The sequence below is a fragment of the Balaenoptera acutorostrata genome, chromosome 13 (assembly GCF_949987535.1).
Source record: "Balaenoptera acutorostrata chromosome 13, mBalAcu1.1, whole genome shotgun sequence".
NCBI lineage: Eukaryota > Metazoa > Chordata > Mammalia > Artiodactyla > Balaenopteridae > Balaenoptera > Balaenoptera acutorostrata.
In genome coordinates, this window is record NC_080076.1 from 68229822 (window position 1) to 68251153 (window position 21332).

The window sequence follows — 21332 nt, forward strand, 5'->3', positions numbered from 1 at the left end:
AAATAAAAACAATTTTTTTTTAATTGTAAAGCTCTTTTTTTAGCTCGCTGCAGACTGTACAAAAACAGGTGGCAGGCTGCACTGGATTGGCCCCAAATGCAAGTCCAAGAGGATGGGCTTCAACACCCAGTTGCATGGTCAAGTTCCTTAAGCAAGGGGCAGGCAGATAGTGCTTTTATGGGAGAGGGATCACACCTGAGGATTGCAAGAGCTGGACTACCCTGATGCACTGGGAGCCCGCTCTTTACCCTGAGCCCTGGCGAATTCTGGCGTCTTGACAGCCCAAGACCTTGGAGACACAGGTTCAGCCTGACCCCGCCCCCAGCTGTTGCCACCGGTGGGGGGGCGCTAGAGAGCGCGCATGCGCCCACCCGGCCTCGCGGCCAATCAGACCGCAGCGCCCTACCTCGCGCCGGCACCTGGCAGCCAATCACAGGTGACAGCGGGCGCGCCAGCGGGGGCGCGGGCGGTGGCGGCGTCTGCGGCGCCGGGGGCCTGAGGAGGCGTAGTCGCCTCAGGCTTCGCCCCTGGAGCGCCTCAGGGCCGGGGAGCGCCTCAGGGCCGGTGAGCTGCCGGCCGTTCTGGCTCCGCCGCCGACGGGGACCGTGGCGCTGCCGGAGCGGTCCCTGAGGGCCGAGGGGAGGGTTTCTCGGGTCCTCACGAGCGGCGGGCCTGGCACGGCTCCGGCGGCCTGTGTGGGGCCGCGGGCCCTCAGGAGGGAGGGTGAGGCCCAGGCCCTGAGATCCCTTTCACCCTCTCCCTTCCCCAATCTGGGCGGGCGCCGCTCTCCGTCAGCCTCCCTCCCCCAGGGGTGGGCCGAGCCGGCCTCCGGGGAAGGGCCTGTCAGGCCTCCGGCCCCACCGAGGTCTCCTAATACATTACAACACAAAACAATGTCAAGGCAGTTCTGTGACCCGGGCCCGGCGGGGTTCTGGAGATCCGTGGGCCCAGGCGCTGTCAGGAGGGCGCAGCTAAAAAAAAAACAAATCGATCTAGTGGCTTCTCCCCTGCCGCTGCGCCTGGGCTATTTTCTTGTTGACTGGGCCTCGGCCCGCCCCCGCCCCCTGTGGGAGCCCCCCTGGGCGCCCGAGGTCCAGGCTTTTGGTTTGGGCAGGTGGCAGATGAGGTGTTTTTTACTGAGAGAGGGGAGGTTGGAGGAAGAGGCTTGTTCGAGATTCTGTTCTCTGGTTGAGTGTGAGACGCCTGCTAAACATGCTCAGGGCAGGACCAGCTAGGGCCTGGGGGATAGAATGTTCCCGTAACACGTGACTCACCCTGACCCTTCTCTCTGCTGGTCTCTAGGATGCGACCTGCTCCTGCCTGGAAAATCTCAAGCCCCCAGGTTTTCAGTGCACGCCTGAGGTAAGGTGACAGACGTCTTTCTACTGAGGACCGGAGTGGTATCTATCTATCTATCTATCTATCTATCTATCTATTTATGGCTGTGTTGAGTCTTTGTTGCTGCACATGGGCTTTCTCTCGTTGTGGCGAGCGGGGGCTTCTCTTCGTTGTGGTGCGCGGGCTTCTCATTACGGTGGCTTCTCTTGTGGAGCACGGGCTCTAGGGCGCACGGGCTTCAGTAGTTGCAGCACACGGGCTCAATAGCTGTGGTTCTCAGGCTCTAGAGCACAGACTCTGTAGCTGTGGCGCACGGGCTTAGTTGCTCCGTGGCATGTGGGATCTTCCTGGACCAGGGCTCGAACCCGTGTCTCCTGCATTGGCAGGCGGATTCTTAACCATTGCGCCACCAGAGAAGCCCCCAGAGTGGTATCTTTTTTACCCTCAGCGTTTTTCCTGTTCTCTCCCGGGCTAACACGTTGCTGCCCAGAGAACGTTCTCCTGCGTGGGTGGGAGCCGACCCAGAATGTGTGTGATGACTTCAGGGCACTCACTGGTTCAGCTCATTCTGGAGCCCTGTTAAGTTGCGGCCTTAAAAAGGGGCAGGGGGCTGGGGGCCGGCTTTCACCTGCTGTTATGAAAGGGAAAAAAGTAAGAGCACCATGGATTTTTAAGCTGACATCTACCATGCAGTGAGGCTAACATGGGCTGATGCACGTGGCCTAAGGTTTCAGCTAATGTATTAAAATAATAAAGTGATGGGAGTCCCCTGGTGGCCTCCGGGTTAGGATTCTGGGCTTTCACTGCAGTAGCCCGGGTTCAGTCCCTGGTCGAGGAACTGGGATCCCACTAGCCACGTGGCACGGCCAAATAAATAAATAAATAAAGTGGTTCATTCAGAATAAATGTGTTGTGATTTAACATGATTCCATGGGATTAGTTTGTTCATTTCTGTACCCTTTTCCTTAAGGGTTTTATTTCATGAAGTAATTGAATGTGACTGGATGGGCGGGGTATCTGAGTTCACTTCATGCCAGTAAACAAGACTATAGGTAGCTTTATGCCCAGCAAACTGTGCATACAGCTCCCTTGTATAGTTACTTATCTATCGCTGGTACAACTTTGAGTCCTTGGCTTGACTATACAAGTTTGATTTGACTATACATGCTTCATGGCATGTCAATTTTGCCGTGTTTTGTTTTGTTTTGGCTGCGCTGCGTGGCTTATGGGATTTTAGTTCCCCAGCCAGGGATTGAACCTGGGGCGCCAGCAGTCAGAGTGCTAAGTCCTAACCACTGGACTGCCAGGGAATTCCCGTTTTGTTTTTTTCGTTTGCTTGTTTTTTTAATTTTGCTGTATTTATAGGAGAGCTATTCTGTGTATGACAGTTCAGAGTTGCAAGTACGACATATGAATGATATGGTAACTTGAAATGTCTGTGTTGTACACATTATCTCACAACTTAATAGCCTGAAAAAACATATTATCTCACTGGTCTAGAATCCAGGAGTGGCTTAGCTGGGTGGTTTTGCCTCAGGGTCTCTCCTTGACTTTTGTTGAATCTAACTTCAGTCACTTGGCTGTTAGCAAGGGGCCTCAGTTCCTCACTCTCTGGGCCTCTCCATGGGGCTGCTCATGTCATGGCTGCTGGCTTCCCCCAGAGCGAGTGATTCAGGAAAGAATTTGCACCCAAGATGAAGTGCAGAGTCTTTTTCAGAAGTTACACACCTTCACTTCTGTCTTTGCTTAGTCTCACAGGTCAACCCTGTGATAGTGTGAGGGAGAGCTACACAGGATTGAGAATACCAGGAGGCGGGATTCATTTGGGGCCATCTTGGAGGCTGGCTACCATACCCATTAATCCACCATGCCAGCCTTTCTTCATATGGTCTCAGGTCTGTTACTATGAGTGAATTATTTGGCTTGTGTACACTTCTTGTGTACTAGATCCAATCAATTCTTGTTTGTTCAAGGATATTCTAGCAAGTCTCTTCTTCGGATTACGTTTTCTGTTTCTCTGGATGGTTCCCATCAGCAAACAGGCTGATTATTATGTCATCTCGCACTAAAAAATCCACCTTTTGATGGCACATCCCCCTTCTGCTTGTTTTATTTCATATTTGCTAGTTATAGGAAAACGTCTACAGAGTTGGCCATATTTGTTATCTCCAAGTCTCCTGTTTTCCTTTAAATCCACTCTTGTCAAGGTCACTAATGAATTCCACAGTGTTTAACTCAATGGTCAATTTTTAGTTTTTATTTTATTTGATTTATTGGCAGCATTTATCAAAGTAGTTCATTTCCTCCTCCCTGAAAATAATTTTTCATTTAGATTACAGGATGCTTCTCTTTCCTGATTCTCCTCTACATACAATTCTCTCACATACAATATGTGACCTTTGGTGTCTGGCTTTATTCAGTTAGCATGTTTTCAGGTTCATCCATGTCATAGATATACAGCAGTGCTTTGTTTGTTTTTATGGCTGAATAGTATTCCATTGTAAGCATATACCACAGTTTTGTTTATCCATTCATCAGTTAATGGACATTTGGATTGTGTGCTCTTTGTGGCTATTGTGAGGAATGCTGCTGTTAACATTGTTTTTGCGTGGACTTAACGTTTTCAATTTTAATGGGTATATACCTAAGAGTGAAGTTGCTGGATCATATGGTAACTCTATATTTAATTTTTGAGGTATTGCCAAACTGTTTTCCAAAGTGGTTGTACCACTTTATAGCAATTGCACCAGCAATATATGAGGATTCCAATTTCTCCACATCCTCTGCAGCACTTGTTATTGTTTCTCTTTTTGATTATAGCCAACCTAGTGGGTGTGAAGGAGTATCTCATTGTGATTGATTTACATTTTCCTAATCATGTTAAGCAGTATTTCCTGTGCTTATTGGCCATTTGTATAGCATCTTCTTTGGGGAAATGTCTCTTCGAATCCTTTGCCTGTTTAAAAAGATTTTTTTTATTGTTGTAAAAAACATATAACAAATTTTACCATCTTAACCATTTTTTAAAAATTTATTTATTTTATTTAATTTTTGGCTGCGTTGGGTCTTTGTTGCTGGGCATGTGCTTTCTCTAGTTGCGGCGAATGGGGCTACTCTTTGTTGTGGTGTGTGGGCTTCTCATTGCGGTGGCTTCTCTTGTTGCGGAGCACAGGCTCTAGGCACGTGGGCTTCAGTAGTTGTGGCACACGGGCTCCACAGCGCAGGCTCAGTAATTGTGGCACACGGGCTTAGTTGCTCCACGGCATGTGGGATCTTCCCGGATCAGGGCTCGAACCCGTGTTTTCTGCATTGGCAGGCAGATTCTTAACCACTGCGCCACCAGGGAAGCCCCATCTTAACCATTTTTAAGTGTTAAGTATATTCACATTTTTTTTTTCTTTTTTGTTTTCTTGTTTTTGCCACGCTGCACGGCTTGCAGGATAGTTCCCAACCAGGGATTGAACCCAGGCTCCCTGCAGTGGAAGCGCCTAACAACTGGACCGCCAGGGACTTCCCCATTTACATTGTTTTGAAACAGATCTCTAGATCTTTTCATCTTGTAAAATTGAAACTACCCATCCCATTAAACAACAAACTTTTCCCTCTCCTGCTAGACCATAGTATCCACCATTCTACTTTCTGTTTCTTTTCTATTGCTTTGACTACTTTGGATACTTCACATAAGTGGAAGCATACAGTATTTGTTTTTATGACTGGCTTATTTCATTTAGCATGATGTATGATGTCTTCAAGGATCATGCATATTGTAGCATGTGGCAGAATTTCTTTTTTATGGCTAAATAATGTTCCGTTGTATGTATATATCACATTTTAAAAATTCATTCATCAGCTGATGGACATTTAGGTTGCTTCCACCTCTTAGTTATTGTGAATAGTGCTGCTGTGAGCATGGATGTGCAAATATCTCTTAGAGACCCCACTTTCATTTCTTTTGGATCTATATCCAAAAGTGGAATTGCTGGATCATATGGTAGTTATATTTTTAACTTTTTGAGGAGCCTTTATAGTGTTTTCCACAGCATTTGCACTATTTACAATCCATCCATAGCACACAAGGATACAGTTTCTGTACATGCTTGCCAACAGTTTCCCTCCCCTCCCTTCCTTTCTCCTGCCTTCCTTCCCTCCCTCCCTTCCTTCCTTCCTTCTTCCTTCCTTCCTTCCTTATAGTAGCCATCCTGATGGGTGTTAGGTGATCTTTCACTGTGGTTTACATTTACATTTCTCTGATGATTAGTATGTTGAGCATCTTTTCATATACTTGCTAGCCATTTTATATCATCTTTGGAGAAATATCTATTCAGGTCCTCTGCCAATTTTTTAATTGAGTTGTTTTTTTATTCTTCTGTTATAAAAGATCTTTATATATTATTTTATCACATATGTTAGTATCTATATGTGTCCCTTATAACATATCAATGTATATGTATCACATATATATGTGTTCCTAGTCACATATATGATTTACAGATATTTTTCTCCCATTCTGTGGGTTATCTTTTTACTTTTCATGACAGTGTCCTTTGAAGTCCAAAAGTTATCAATTTGATGAAGTCCTGTTATTTTTTCCTTTGTCATTTATTCTTTCAGTGTCTTCTCTAAGAAACCATTTACTCCAATTTTCTTTAAAGAGTTTTTTTAGTTTTAGCTCTACTTTTAGTTTCACAATCCATTTTGAGTTACTTTTTATATATATGGTGTGAGCGGGGGCCCAACTTCATTCATTCTTTCACATATGGATATCCAGTTGTTCCATCAACATTTGTTGAAAAGATTTATCTGTTCCCCACTGATTATTTTGGTAATCTTACTGAAAATCAGTTCACCATTAATGCATGGGTTTTTCTCTGGACTCTGAATTCTATTCCATTGATCTATTCCGTTGATCTGTTTCTATCCTTATGCCAGTGCCACATTTCTTGATTACTATAGCTTTGTAGTAAGTTTTGAAATCAGAAAGTCTGAATCTTTTAGTTTTTTCTTTTTCAAGATTGTTTTGGTTATTCTGAGTTCCTTGAATTTCCATATGAGTTTCAATTCTGTGAGAAGGCTAGCCAAGATTTTGATAGATCAGTTGTGGGAGTCTTGCCATTTTAACAATATTAAATCTTCTGATCCATGAATGTGGGATGTCTTTACATTTATTTAGGTCTTTAATTGCTTCAACAATGTATTCAGTATAATTCAGTGTTTTCAGAATAAAAAAGCGCTGTATTTCTATTAAATTTATTCCTAAGTATTCTTTTTTCAAAAATTTATTTTATTGAAGTATAGTTGATCTACAGTGTTGTGTTAGTTTCTGCTGTACAGCAGAGTGATTCAGTTGTACATATACATTCTTTTTCAGATTCTTTTCCATTATGGTTTATCACAAGATATTGAATGTAGTTCCCTGTGCTATACAGTAGGATCTTGTTTATCCGTTCTATGTGTAATAGTTTGCATCTGCTAATCCCAAACTCCCAATCCATCCCTCCCCACAATCCTTGGCAACCACAAGTCTGTTCTCTGTGTCTGTGAGTCTGTTTCTGTTTCATAGATAAGTTCAATTGTGTCTTATTTTAGATTCCACATATAAGTGATATCATAATGATATTTGTCTTTCTCTTTCTGATAAGTATTCTTTGTAACAGTGTAAATGGAAGTGTTTATTTACTTTCATTTTCAGAACATTTATTGCTACTGTATAGAAACATAATTGATTTTTTTATATTGATCTTGTATTCTGCAACCTTTTAATTCTAATACTTGTTTTGTGGATTCCTCAGGATTTTGTATATACAAAATCATGTCATCTCTAATATAGTTTTACTTTTTCCTTTTCCATTCTGAATGCTGCTACTTCTTTGTTTTTTTTTAAAGCTGAAATCTTGAGTGTTACATCTTTTTTTTTTTAAACTTTGGGTTTATTTATTTATTTATTTATGGCTGTGTTGGGTCTTCATTTCTGTGCGAGGGCTTTCTTTAGTTGCGGCAAGTGGGGGCCACTCTTCATCGCAGCGCACGGGCCTCTCATTATTGCGGCCTCTCTTGTTGCGGAGCACAGGCTCCAGACATGCAGGCTCAGTAATTGTGGCTCACGGGCCTAGTTGCTCCGCGGCATGTGGGATCTTCCCAGACCAGGGCTCGAACCCATGTCCCCTGCATTGGCAGGCGGATTCTCAACCACTGTGCCACCAGGGAAGCCCTTTTTTTTTTTTTTTTTAACTCCTTTTTCTTGCCTGATTGTCCTGGTTATAGAACTTCCAGTATGATATTGAGTCAAAGTGCGGTAGTAGACATCCTTGTCTTGTTCCCAGTCTTAGAGGGAAAGCTTTCAGTCTTTCACGACTAAGTATGATGCTAGCTGTGGGTGTTTTACAGGTACCCTTTGATTGAGAAAGTTCCCTTCTGTTCCTAATTGTTGAGGGTTTTTTGTTTGTTTGTTTGTTTGTTTTTCATCATGAAAAGGTGCTAAATTTAGTCAAATGCTTTTTCTGCAGGCAGGTGTCTTTTTTTGTCCTTTATTCTATTAAAATGGTATAATGTTGATTGATTTTCCTATAATAAACCAACTTTGCATACCTCCATAAATCCCATGTGGTCATGGTATATAATCTTTTTTACGTGTGGTTAGATTTTGTTTGCTAGTATTTTGTTGAGGACTCTTCTGTATTCATAAGGGATATTGGTCGTGTGTGTGTGTGTGTGTGTGTGTGTGTGTGATGTCTTTGTCTGATTTTGGTATCAGAGTAATACTGGCCTCACAGAATTAGCTGGAAAGTTTTCTCTCCTCTTTTAGTTTCTGAAAGAGTTGATAAAGGACTGGTGTTAATTTTTCTGTAATCACTTTGATAGAATTAACCAGGGTAGTCATCTGATCTTAGGTTTCTCTTTTGGAAAATTTTCTGATTACTAATTCAATGTGTTTGCTTGTTTTAGATCTGTTCATATTGATTTTTTTTTTTTTTACTGAGTCAGTGTGGTAGTTTTTGTCTTTCTAGAATTTGTCCGTTTCATCTAGGTCATCTAATTTGTTGGAATAGAATTGTTCATAGTATTCCCTTGTTTTTTGATTAAATTTCTGTGTGGTTGGTAGTAATATCCCCTCTTTATTTTAAAAAATAATATATTGAGGTGAAATTTACATAAGATCAGTGATTTTGAAGTGAACAATTCAGTGGTATTTAGAGTATTCATGATGTTGGACATCTGCTGCCTCTGTCTAGTTCCAAAACATCTCCATCATTTCAAGGTAAAACTCTTTATCCAGTAAGCAATTTCTTCCCATTTCCCCTCCCCCATATGCTGGCAACCACCAGTCTGTATTTAGATTCTATGGATTTATCTATTCTGGATATTTCCTATAGATGAAATCATACAATATGTGATCTTTTATGTCTTTCTTCTTTCATTTTGCTTGTTTTCAGGGTTTATCCAGGTTGTAGCATGTATTAATATTTCTTTTTTTTTTTACTTAAAATTAAATTAAAATATTTTTATTGAGGTATAATTGACATATAACATTATACTAGTTTCAGGTGTACAACACAATGATTTAATATTTGTTTATATTGTGAAATCCCTACAATGAGTATAGTTAACATCTATCACCATACATAGTTAAAATTTTGTGTGTGTGTGTGTGATGAGAACTTTTAAGATATTCTCTCTTGATGACTCTCAAATATTCAATACAGTATTATTAACTATAGTCACCATGTTGTACATTACATCCCCAATATAACTGGAAGTTTGTACCTTTTGACCCCCTTCACCAGTTTTGCCCACTTCCCCAACCCCCTGCCTTTGGCAACCACCAGTGTGTTCTATGAGCTTGTTTTTTGTTTGTTTGTTTTTGCTTAGGTTCCATATATAAGTGAGATCATACAGTATTTGTCTCTCTTTGTCTGACTGATTTCATTTAGTGTAATGCCCTCAGGGTCCATTCATGTTGTTGCAAATGGAAAGATATCATTCTTTTCTCTGGCTGAATAATACTCCATTGTATATATATGCTGCATTTTCTTTACCCATTCATCCATCAATGGTCACTTAGGTTGTTTCTATATCTTGGCTGTTGTAAATAATCCTGCAGTGCTTCAGTGAACATGGGGGTGCCTTCATTCCTTTTATGGTTGAATAATAGTCTGTTGTATGTATAGAACATGGTTTATCATTCATCCATTGATGAGCATTTGTGTTATTTCCACCTTGAGGTTATTGTGAATAGTGCTGCTATAAACTTGCACGTACATTAGATATACTTGTTTGAGTACCCGTTTTCAATTCTTTTGGGTATATATCTAGAAATGGACTTGTGGGGTCATATGATAATTCTGTGTTTAACTTTTTGAGGACTTACCAAACTGTTTTCCACAAAAATCCTAATTTTTGCAAGCCTTTGGTTAATTTCCAGGATCTAGAAAGCTTGATTTTGACAGTTTTTGCTGGTGTTTTCTTTGCTTTTATGTAGTTTCCTTATTCCATCATTCCCTCTGACATCACCATAACATTTAACAAATTGACATTGTCATTTTTTTTTTAAGGTGTCTTTTTTGTGGTCCTCCACAACCCCTCTCTTTAAATCATTCTCCACTCACCTGATACTTCCAAACCCGCTCCAAATTCTTAGTCTTAGTGAAAGGAATTGCCTCAGAACTAACAGGCCACTTTTAGGTTGAACTCCTACCTTGCTTATATCTCCTTTGTGGATTCTTCTAAGATGCTGCTCTTGGGAGGAAAGGAAGGAAAAGCGAAAGTGGCTGAATTTCTCTCCTGCCTGCCTGGGTGAAATGTAGTACTCTAACCATACTGTTCTAAGAAAAGGCTTCCCCAAACTGTTGGTCCCCATAATGACATCTGGCCATAGTCATCCTCCTGAATCCCAGGATTGCAGGGCTCTCACATTTGGTATAACAGTACACCTCAGTGGCTCCCAGACTTGAAGAAAATTGGTTATATCCCAAGTTTGAACATTTCCTACCTTTTCCCTCACCCTACCTTCTTCTGTTGAATTATTTTTATCCCCTTCTAGATAATTATTTTCTTTTAATGAATATTTGAGTGCTTATTGTATGCCAGGACTGCTCTTGGCCCTTGGGAGAAATCAGTGAACAAAACAGACAAAAACAAACTAAAAAAACAAAACAGAATTTCTCCTGTGGAAGGAACTAACAGTTCAGTGGAGGAAGAAAGATAGTCAATATAATAAATATGTACATTCTCTTGTGAAGTAAAAGGTGATGTTATGAAACTAGGAAAAATATAATAAGAGTAGGGTCATAGGATTGAATGTTGGGTAGGTAGGAGTGTTGTGATTTTAGATAAGGTGGTCAGAGTAAGTCTCTTGGAATAGGTAGGTTTGGACATGGACTTGAAGGAGATAGAAGTGTTAGCCATGGGGATATCTGGAAGACAAGAATTTCAGGTGGAGACTTTGAAGGGAGCAGCAAGGAAGCCACTGTAGCTGGACTGGAGTGAATGTTAGAGTAGAGAGAGGAGAGGTCAGAGAGGTAGCAATAGTGGAAATGGTGGGACTTTCCTGGTGGCACAATGGTTAAGAATCCACCTGCCGATGCAGGGGACATGGGTTCGAACCCTGGTTCGGGAAGATCCCACATGCTGCGGAGCAACTAAGCCCGTGCGCCACAACTACTGAGCCCGCGTGCCACAACTACTGAAGCCCGCGCGCCTAGAGCCCATGCTCCGCAACAAGAGAAGGCACCGCAATGAAAAGCACGTGCACTGCAAGGAAGAGTAGCCTCTGTTCACGGCAACTAGAGAAAGCCTGTGCGCAGCAATGAAGACCCAACACAGCCATAAATAAATAAATTTTTTAGAAGAGAGAAGCCCTCAGATGATGGAAGGGGGTTTACGTCAGGGCGACCTCAAAAATAAAATAAAAAAAGAAGAGTGGAAATGGTGGTGAGGGTCTGTAAATCCTTACTTTTTCTCTCAGTCCATTCTATAGAAGTAGTCATGTTTTTTGACAATGAACAACCTTGGCTTAATAGTTGTTCTCCTCCTAGACTCCCAGGCTAGATTAGACTCTATTTTTGCGTTCCTTTATCATCCTGAGCTTATTTGTGAAAAAATATTTGTTAAAAAATATTTATGAAAAAATTACTTTTGTTTTGCTCAGTTGCCCTAGGATAGAATCCAAATGTTTATGGCAGTTTTAAGGATCCCGTGAAACTCCCATTTCCCCCAAGGGTCTGTGTTTAATGGATGTTGAATTCTAAGGCAGCAACTGTATGGGGTTAATGGAGTAGAGGGAAGAAGGAGTGGTGGAGAAGGGACTTGAGTGCTGTGGTGGGGAGAGAGTGACGGGGTTGGGACAAGAATCTGGAGGAGCAGTAATGGGTCAAAAGAGTCAGGGGCAAGGGAAGATGGTGAGGGTAGGTACCAGAGGAGTCCTAGTGGCGTAATCTCAGGAAGTTACTTAAGAGGGACTGATGCCTGAAAAAATCTGGTGTGTGGCTATAACAAAACCCATTTAAAGGGCCGTTGTTGAAATGCAGAGGAATAACCTGGGAGGTGGGTCATCACCCATTGTTCTCTCAGCTATTTTTGGAGTGAAACCTCTCATTAGCTCCTTCCACAGCCCTTGGCAACTTTCTTGGTGGGGGAAATGAAGTGATTTTTGAGGACTCATCCCTTAGATCTAGCAGGTCTTGGCATGTCCAACCTCCCTACCCCAAATTCTCAAGATTCTGGTAATTGTAGAAAATAAGGACACTAGAGAAGTGATAAGAAAATTCCCATGGTTTGTTGTTACTCTTGTCCTAAATGAACGCATTCATTAACTTATTTGTTTTATGTATCATTCTTTCTCCACTCTTAATTAATTTTTCACCTCGGATGATTGGTTGGATGAAAAGTTAATCAGTATGGTCAACAGCTAAAAATTCTACTAAGATCAGTTAGGTGAAAGTTCAGCAATGTTATTGGAACCCAGTTTATTTTTATTTTTTAAAAACAACAGAATTTATTCCCACAGTTTTGAAGGCTGGAAAGTCCAAGATCAAGGTGCTGGATGATTTGGTTCCCCACTGAGGGCTCTCTTTCACCTTCTTCCTGTGTCTTCACATTTGGGGGGGTGTTGGGGGAGATAGAGAGGAAGCAAGCTCTGTGATGTCTCTTCTTGGCACTAATCCAATCATGAGGGCCCTCATGACCTTATCTAAACCAAATTATCCCCCAAAGACCCCATCTTCAAATACCATCACATTGGGGGTTAGGGCTTCAACATGTGAATTTCTGATGCGGACAAGGTTCTCAGAGTAAATTGATAGAAAACATGGAATTAATGGAGCACACTCTGCTCTACAAATAAAGGTTCATATTGATGAGAGTTACTATTTATTAATTCATTTAACAAATTTTGTATTTGTTGAGCTCCCATGCTATGCTAGGCAATGGTCTTTGTGCTGGTGATCCAGCAGTCAACAAAAGACAATTCCTGCCCTTTGGAGTTTACATTTTACTGGATAGACAATAGAAAATAATCAAGATAAATAATGTTTATAATATATTAGGTGGTGATAAAGGCTTATAGGTGGAAGAGAAGGGAAGAGAAATTGGGAATGTGAATTAGAGGTTGGTTGGAGTATTTGAGAACCTCTCTGAGAAGAAGGCTTGGAACAGAGCCCTGAAGGTGGTGAGGGGCCAGCCATGTAGGTATCTGGATGATGAGCATTCATATTAGAGGGACAACAAATATAAGAACTCTAAGTAAGGTAAAGTGTTTAGTTTGTTCAAGAAATAGCAAGGAGGTTAGTGTGGTTAGAGTGAAGTGGATGGGGGAGAGGAGTATGAGATAATTGCAGGGGACAGTATGTAGGGTTGGAAGTGTGGTCTTATAAGCATTGGAAGGACTTGGCCTTTTACTGAGTGAACCAGAAAGGCATTGGAAGGTTTTGAGCTGAGCAGTGATGCAGTCTAATTTGTTTGAACAGCATTACTTTGCCTACTATGTGAAGAGACAGGTGGAGTGAGGGACAAAGCACTGTTGGATTTAAGTTTAGTGGGGAAGTCAGGATTAGAGGGAGAAGTTTAGGAGACATCAGTGTTGAGTTGGGGTGAGATTATCAAGAGAGTTCATTCCCAATTTGCTAGCCTGTGCTAAGCGCTTGACATTGAATTATGCTATTTGTTGACCATATGTAGGTACTCTTACTCTATTCTTTGAAGTTGACACTTCTTTTCTGTATTAACATATATGAAATCAGTAGGTGTGAATCAATTTAGATATGTGCATTTAATATAAATTTTCTTCCAATTCTACTACAAAACAAGATGCCATTGAATATTTGATGCTTTTTCTTTTTTTCAAATAAATTTATTTATTTATTTATTTTTGGCTACGTTGGGTCTTTGTTGTTGCGCGGCTTTCTCTAGTTGCGTCGAGGGGGGGCTACTCTTTGTTGCGGTGTGCAGCCTTCTCAGTGCAGTAACTTAGCTTGTTGCGGAGCATGGGCTCTAGGCACACGGGCTTCAATAGTTGTGACACGTGGGCTCAGTAGTTGTGGCTTGCGGGCTTAGTTGCTCCGCGGCCTGTGGGATCTTTCCGGACCAGGGCTTGAACCCGTGTCCCCAGCGTTGGCAAGCAGATTCTTAACCACTGCGCCACCAGGGAAGTCCCGATGCTTTTTAAAAAGAGCTGTTACTTTAAGTCTAAGAAATAAGGATTTTTGCCTTTAAGATACAGAAACACATTTAAAAGTTATAAATTTTCCAAAACAGATGTAGCTGGTTAGAATTCCAGCTTAATCTTCTTTGACTCCAGACCCCATGTTTCTAAACACTGCACAATGGTGCTTTTGTAAAAATACTCATCCTTTACATGTGATTTCACCTAGTGATTAGTTGTTGGAGTTTTGGGTTTTTTTTCTTTTTTTAATAGAAGAGATCAAAATCAGCATAAGGCAAAGCTATGATTCTAGAGTTGTATAGACTTGTAATCATAGGTTTTTAAGCTGTCATTTATCCTCTTTGACTCTCAGTGTCCTTATCTGTAAAATAAGGATGTTTATAAATACCCTAGAGTTTTGGAGAGAATTAAATAACGTATTTTTCTGTACTTAACTGATGTGTAGTATGTTTATACTTAGGTGGCAGTTTATATAAAGGAAGCACTGGGACCTGTGGCCACACCCTTCAAGAATAAAAAAATTTAGAAAATGGAACCACCATGTATGTTATGTGAAGAACAAGAGCCAGAACCACAGAAAAGCATAGAAGAAACCAAACAAGTAGACGATGAAGATGATGAACTGATCTTTGTTGGGGTGGAACATGTAAATGAAGATGCTGAGCTGATCTTTGTTGGGATGACCTCAAATTCAAAACCAGTTGTTTCAAACATATTGAACAGAGTTACCCCAGGTTCGTGTTCAAGGAGAAAACAGTCTGGTCACTTCAGAAAAGATAATGCTCATAAATTGCAGCCTGTAAGTCATGTGATGCCTACATCAGAAGCAATGACTGTCTTACCAGTTTCTGACTCTGAATCAAGATCAACAGATAGTCCTATTATTATTGAGCCTTTGTCTAAACCTGATTATAAAAATAATTCACCACAAGTCGTGCCTATTAGCTCTTCAGAGTTATGTTCTCCTCCTTTGATTACCTTCACAAGTTCATTGCAGCATCCAGTAGGAGCAGCACTTTCTACAGGAGGTATGAATAAAAGTCCTCGTGTAACAAAGCGACTTTCCACTTCTGAAACAAATAGCACAAATCCCAAAAGGCCTAAACTCAATAATGGAATCATAGGGGGACACTCTTTAGCTCTGGCCCCTTCAGGTATCTTTCATACAATGACAGCTCAGCAAAGCACACCCTCAGACAGTGTTCATACCTCATTAAGCCATGTTCAGAACAGAGAACCTTGTCCAACAGCTTTTCCAAAGGACAGTGTTCATTGCAAGCCTATAAGTCCTTTTGGGGAAAATGGACTGGCAAAAACAGACTTTTCAAGTCTAGCAAGTCAAAACAAGACTGTTGATCCCACGAAAGGAAATCTGATCGTGTTACTTCGTGACTTTTACTATGGACAGCATACAGGAGATGGGCAGCCAGAACAGAAGACTCACACAGCCTTTAAATGCCTCAGCTGCTTGAAAGTTCTAAAAAATGTCAAGTTTATGAATCACATGAAGCACCATTTGGAACTTGAAAAGCAGAGGGGTGACAGCTGGAAAAACCATACTACCTGCCAGCACTGCTACCGCCAGTTTCCCACTCCCTTCCAGCTGCAATGTCACATTGAAAGTGTCCATACTTTCCAGGAGCCCTCTGCAGTCTGTAAAATCTGTGAGTTGTCTTTTGAAACAGATCAGATTCTCTTACAGCACATGAAGGACAATCATAAGCCTGGTGAAATGCCCTATGTGTGCCAGGTCTGCAATTACAGATCGTCAGCCTTTGCTGATGTAGAAACACATTTCAGAACATACCACGAAAACACTAAGAATTTGCTTTGCCCATTTTGTCTCAAAATTTTCAAAACTGCAACACCATACATGTGTCATTATAGAGGACATTGGGAAAAGAGTGTTCACCAGTGTTCCAAATGCCGGCTACAGTTTTTAACTTTCAAGGAGAAAATGGAGCACAAGACCCAGTGTCATCAAATGTTTAAGAAGCCTAAGCAACTAGAAGGATTGCCTCCTGAAACAAAAGTTGTTATACAAGTGTCACTGGGACCTCTTGAACCAGGATCAGTGGAATTAGCATCCATTACTGTGAACACATCTGATTCTGAACCTTCACCCCCCAGGTCTAAAAGTAGAATTTCAAAAAAACCCCATTAATTCTACTTTCAGTAAATCTGAAGCAAATACTTCAATCAAAGTTAAAAACCCCACTAAAAACAAAAAATCCAAATCATAACATTATTCAATAGCATCAAATATAGTGAAACCAATGGATCATTTATGAGGTTTTTCTAAAAATTCATGAAGTACAATATTGTTTGATCTGAATTTTGAGATATTATTTTAAAACATATTACCTGATTTTCATATAACTATCTGGCTTAACACATAAAAGGTGTGTGTGTGTGTGAATGGGGGGGGAAGAGAGAAAGAGAAAAGTGAAAACCTATTTATTATTTTGGTATTTCATGTTATTTGTAAGTTTGAAAGCTCTGCTATACATATAATCTGTAGAATTTTTTAACAATTTTATTTTCAACTTTTTCCATGCCTTGAAGATTTCAATATTAACTATAGCCTATAGTTAGGCTATAGTTAGGCTCACTATAGAAATGGCTTTGTTATGGTGTGGTCCCGTTTGCTGCTGAACTCTCAGAAGTGCCTCTGTTGTGCTGATCTAAAATAACCTGACTCTGAAAGCCTTGGTGTGGAGAAGTTGATGGAGACCCTATGGTGTGAATGGGGACCAGAAACAGGGAATTCAGTAAGTGGAGAGCAGTGGCTCCTTGTCCCAGTTGAGGAAGGGGCACACATTCACTCCAGGCTTGGAGCCAAGGCAGAGGGAACACTGTCTCAGACTGTCTTTACCTAGCTCAAGGACATCCAAGGAAGCCAAACCATTAAAATAAAATGCCTATGTTTGGTGAGGGGCCCCTGCAGGCATCAAGCAGGTACTGTGTATCATTGGCTTCAGATGGGGAAGCAGAGATAATTAATAGAATGGGACCTGGTGCCAGGGGACCTCCTTTTGAGTGATCAAAAGGGGAATTTGATTTGTTCTCTCACCTCTCCCATCTGGCTGGCCTTTAGTCAGAATGAACTAGCCATATCTCTCTCAGTCACAGCAGTAAAGCAAGTTAAGGTTCCCAAGGAAAAAAATCCCTGACATCCATAGTTTGATCTGTATTGGACCCATAGGTTAACTGAAAAGGGCCAAACACATGGAATCTGTCCAGTTTATGAATAGGGCTAAGTTTAGTTCTCTTACCCTTAAGCTGGAATGGGGTTGTCCAAGAAAAGTAGAAATAGTGGATAAAAATAGTTAAGAGTGATTAAACCCATTATAGGACTTTTCCTAACACATTTCCAATTACATGTATCTTACCCTAATTGAACATGAGAAGTTTGCAATTTTGTATCTTGCCTTGGACATGAATGTATTACAGTTAACAGTTAATTCTTTGTGTGTATAATTTCCCATTTTATCAGACTAATACTGAGTTTGGGTCTTACTTGACACACTCCAATGTGCCAGAAATGTCTCATTTATTTCAGTAATTATCAGGTCATAGGGTTATTATCCTTTATTTGATCTATCAACTGTCTAATCTGTGATTATACTTGCCGGAACCTTTTTCCTTGCCATCTCCAAGGGCTCTTTCACAGAACTGGGGTACCCTCTAAGTATTGGTTCCTGAACATCAGCAGCCTTGGTTGCCTCTGTGGGTTCCTGGAGTTGAGTCTCCCTAGGCATGTTTTAGTGCCATCCCTTCTCACTCCACCTCCAGCCCAGGTACCTAGCAGCCTCTGTGCACCACTCAAGGAATCTGGGATCCTGGCTGTAGACCTGTGCCAGGAGAAATCTCTCCCTTTTGCTGTTGCTTTCTCCTCCTCTTTAAAGGTACTTTATCTCTCCCCACTCCTTTTTCCCCCTCCTCAATCTAGTTAAATTTTCTAAGCTTTTACAAAATGCTGGAAAGGTATAATCATCAAGGGGTTAGCATCCCTCATAGAATTGAGGAGGAAGGACTACAGATAACAAAGTTGTTGTGAGTATATTGTCCATATTTTAGATAATTTCTTGAGTGTAGATTCCGTTATATTTATTTGCTCAATGCTTGATTGATTTGCACTTTGAATATTTTACTAGGCCTTTCCAGTTAGTTTGCTTGGGCCAAAGCACTTTGGTAAAATTTCAGCTTGAACCCCTTTAGGTGTAGAAAGAGAGAGAGAGAGAGAGAGAGAGAGAGAGAGAGAGTGTGTGTGTGTGTGTGTGTGTGTGTGTGTGTGTGTGTGTGTGTGTGTGTGTGTGTTCTGGTCTCAGGTGGAAACTTCTATATATAAATAGATGTGCAGACTTTTGCATACTTATCTCCCTTATTCTGTTTCTATGGTAAAAATATGAAATGTTTTAGTTCTTTGTGTTTGTGGTTGCTTAGTATTATCAACCCTGTTACTGTTGTTTGCTCTAAAGTATGCTCCTAAGGAGTACAAATTGTTATTTATTGCCAACTAAGGTTCCAGTGATATGGCCCCTGACTACCTCCTCTCTTCCATTCTCTGTCGTGCTACTTACTCTGCCATTTTCCCCACTGGTGCACTATTTTTGACACACTGGCCTTGCTTTTCCTCAAGCAAATTCCATTTCTTCCCGTTCCAAAGACTTTGTAACTGCTGTTCTCCTTCTTGGAATGCTCTTCCCCTAGGCCTGCATGGCTTGCTACCTCGCTTAATTGTTTGACACTTCCTTTGGTATATTTGAGCTTCACCAGTGTTGTTAAAATCACACAGTGAAATCTCCAACCCACCCCCCTTTTTTTCCTTGTCTTAAACGCACTTTAAGTCTCCACACTCTTCTTCCCTACCAGTCTAAATTTCCTAGGTTTTCACAAAAAGCTGGGAAGAGATAATTATCAAGGGCTTTGCTTCTCTCTTCGAATTGAGTTTGCTTGAGTCAGTTTCTGTGCCTGCAAATAGAAGACAATAGTGAGTTGAGTTCTTTCGAGAGCTTTCTCTGTTTTTCTATTGATACCTCTATATTTTTTTAAGGCAATGTCACTTTGTTTTGTTTACAAATATATTGAATATCTGTCAAGATTACTATTTTGTTATTGCCCTTTGTGAATTTCCTTGTCTATTTTGCTTGTTCTTTCAGATAAAATTTATTTTATTAATGTTGCCAAAAATTGCAAGTAAAATTAGCAATTATAGAAATAAAATGTTTTTTTTGAAAAAGTGTTTTCACTATGTTGTCTTTTCACCAATAACATGGCATATTTTTAGTTTTATTCGTAATTTTATTGCATTGGCCAGGACTTCTAAACAATGATGTGTAAATGGGCTTTCTTATTCTTGGTTTAATTAGAAATGCTTTACCATCAGAGGTAATGAGTATATGGCTTAATGAATTTCTATTTCTATCTTTAAAATTTAAAGAGAATTGTTTTATTGGATAGTTTACAACATCCGTTGAGACAGTCATTTTCCTTCCTTCCTTCCTTCCCTCCCCTCTCCTCCCCTTCCCTTCCCTTCCTTTCTTTCCTTTCTTTCACTAACCCAAGGTTTTGCTTGGCTGGATTCACAACTTTTCTATTAGAAACCTTCCTTTCGTGAAACAAAAATAATTCCACTTGGGGTTGAATATTATCCTCTCAGAATCTCATTTCATTTCTCATTTCTAGTATTGGAATTAATTTCCTCTCCCCCTTACTAGATTTGCCACAATTTTATCAATGTTTCTGATTTACTTTTTCCAAGAAGCAACCCTTGCTTTATTATCCCAACAAGTTTTATCTGTAATCTATTTTTGTCTCAATTCATTATATACCTTCTACTTTCTTTATGATTGTTCTTTTTTATAACCTTGTATTTTAAAAGCTTTCTTTTTAAAAATTTTTATGGGCTTCCCTGGTGGCGCAGTGGTTGAGAATCTGCCTGCCAATGCAGGGGATGCGGGTTCGAGCCCTGGTCTGGGAGGATCCCACATGCCGCGGAGCAGCTGGGCCCGTGAGCCACAATTACTGAGCCTGCGCGTCTGGAGCCTGTGCTCCGCAACAAGAGAGGCCGCGATGGTGAGAGGCCCGCGCACCGCGATGAAGAGTGGTCCCCACTTGCCACAACTAGAGAAAGCCCTCGCACAGAAACGAAGACCCAACACAGCCATAAATAAATAAATAAATAAAATTTAAAAAAAAATTTTTTTTATGAAAATAGAGTTGATTTACAATGTTGCATTAGTTTCAGGTGTGCATCAAAGTGATTCAGTTATGCATATATATCCTTTTTTAGTTTTCCATTATAGGTTATTACAAGATATTGAGTATTTTTTTATTTAATAAAGGATTAGGACTTTACCTACCTTTATTTAAATAACAGTTTTGTCTGAATCCCAAATATTTTGATGCATATATATATATTTTTTTAATTAAAATTTTCATTCTCTGTACTTTTTTTGTAAGTTAATTCCAAAGATTTCAGAATTTGCAGGCTGAATGTTTTAGTCTTAATTTATAGTTTACTGAGAATTAAGTTTTCCTTGGAGCTCTGAGGGTATGTGTGTATGTACACTGACATGTCTATATACACATCGTTTTCAGATTACTACATGGGTTATTTTTTAAAAAGATATTTTCTGTTTGTATGGTAAAAACGTGAAATGTTTTAATTCTAGAAATCTATTCCCCCTAAATGAATATAGTATAAAAGGTAAAGGTATGAAAATATTCATTTGAGAGTAATTCCTAGTAACAAAACTTGGAAATGTTAAAAATTATTCATAACACCTATTAAAGGTGGTAAGAAAACCTTTATTCAAGGGAAGACTACTACAGTGGGGTTTTGTAATAGGGGAGAGAGATTGAGCTTAACTCTGACTCCAACAAGGACAAAGTTGGGATTTATAGCCAAGGATCAGGATGGGTGTCAGTGCATGGAAACTTACTGAGAGGAAGCATCAGGAGTAAGGGTGGATTCTAGCTAAACCCACTGATGGGATCATTGCTGAGGCTAGGCCAGGGTGATGAGATATTGAGGTGAGGGGAGAGGAATTTGATCTGATATCAATGGTGGTCAGATCAAGGGTGGGGGATTTTTCCTGAACTAACTCAGCAGGATTCTTGCTAAAATTGGACTAAATGGGCAGAGCCCCTGGATGAAGACATAGCCCAAAATTGGCAGTGTGTTAATTAACTATTGGTGCATAACAGATTACCACAGAACTAACAGCTTAAAAAATATTATCTCACACTGGTTCTGAGAGTTGGGAATCCAGGAGCAATTCAGCTGGGTGGTTCTGGCTCAGGGTTTCATGAGGTTGCAGTCATCTGAAGGCTT

General features: G+C 40.6%; 1 protein-coding gene and 1 non-coding gene across 7 annotated transcripts; one reads left to right on the top strand and one right to left on the bottom strand.

The window, feature by feature from the left end:
• Window positions 1–370: 370 nt before the first annotated feature.
• ZNF280B (zinc finger protein 280B) lies at window positions 371–20202 on the top strand. Of its 6 annotated transcripts, XM_057526499.1 has the most exons (4): window positions 441–564; window positions 1303–1362; window positions 14454–15657; window positions 19920–20202. In XM_057526499.1, exons 3-4 carry the CDS (start codon window positions 14523–14525, stop codon window positions 20171–20173), a joined length of 1389 nt encoding a protein of 462 aa, XP_057382482.1. In that variant the 5' UTR covers window positions 441–564; window positions 1303–1362; window positions 14454–14522; the 3' UTR covers window positions 20174–20202. The 6 variants fall into 6 exon arrangements, with proteins under 6 accessions (XP_028018167.1, XP_057382481.1, XP_057382482.1 ...); XM_028162366.2 differs by lacking the exons at window positions 441–564; window positions 19920–20202 and adding an exon at window positions 371–436 and having other exon boundaries at window positions 14454–18222; XM_057526498.1 differs by lacking the exons at window positions 441–564; window positions 19920–20202 and adding an exon at window positions 372–436 and having other exon boundaries at window positions 14439–18222.
• On the bottom strand, window positions 2576–2648 carry TRNAQ-CUG (transfer RNA glutamine (anticodon CUG)). Its single transcript has one exon. It is a non-coding gene; the product is annotated as a tRNA-Gln (tRNA).
• Window positions 20203–21332: the final 1130 nt, after the last annotated feature.

Coding starts and splice junctions, on each gene's coding strand:
- ZNF280B (XM_028162366.2), top strand. CDS start 14,523: ATGGAACCACCATGTATGTTATGTGAAGAACAAGAGCCAGAACCACAG.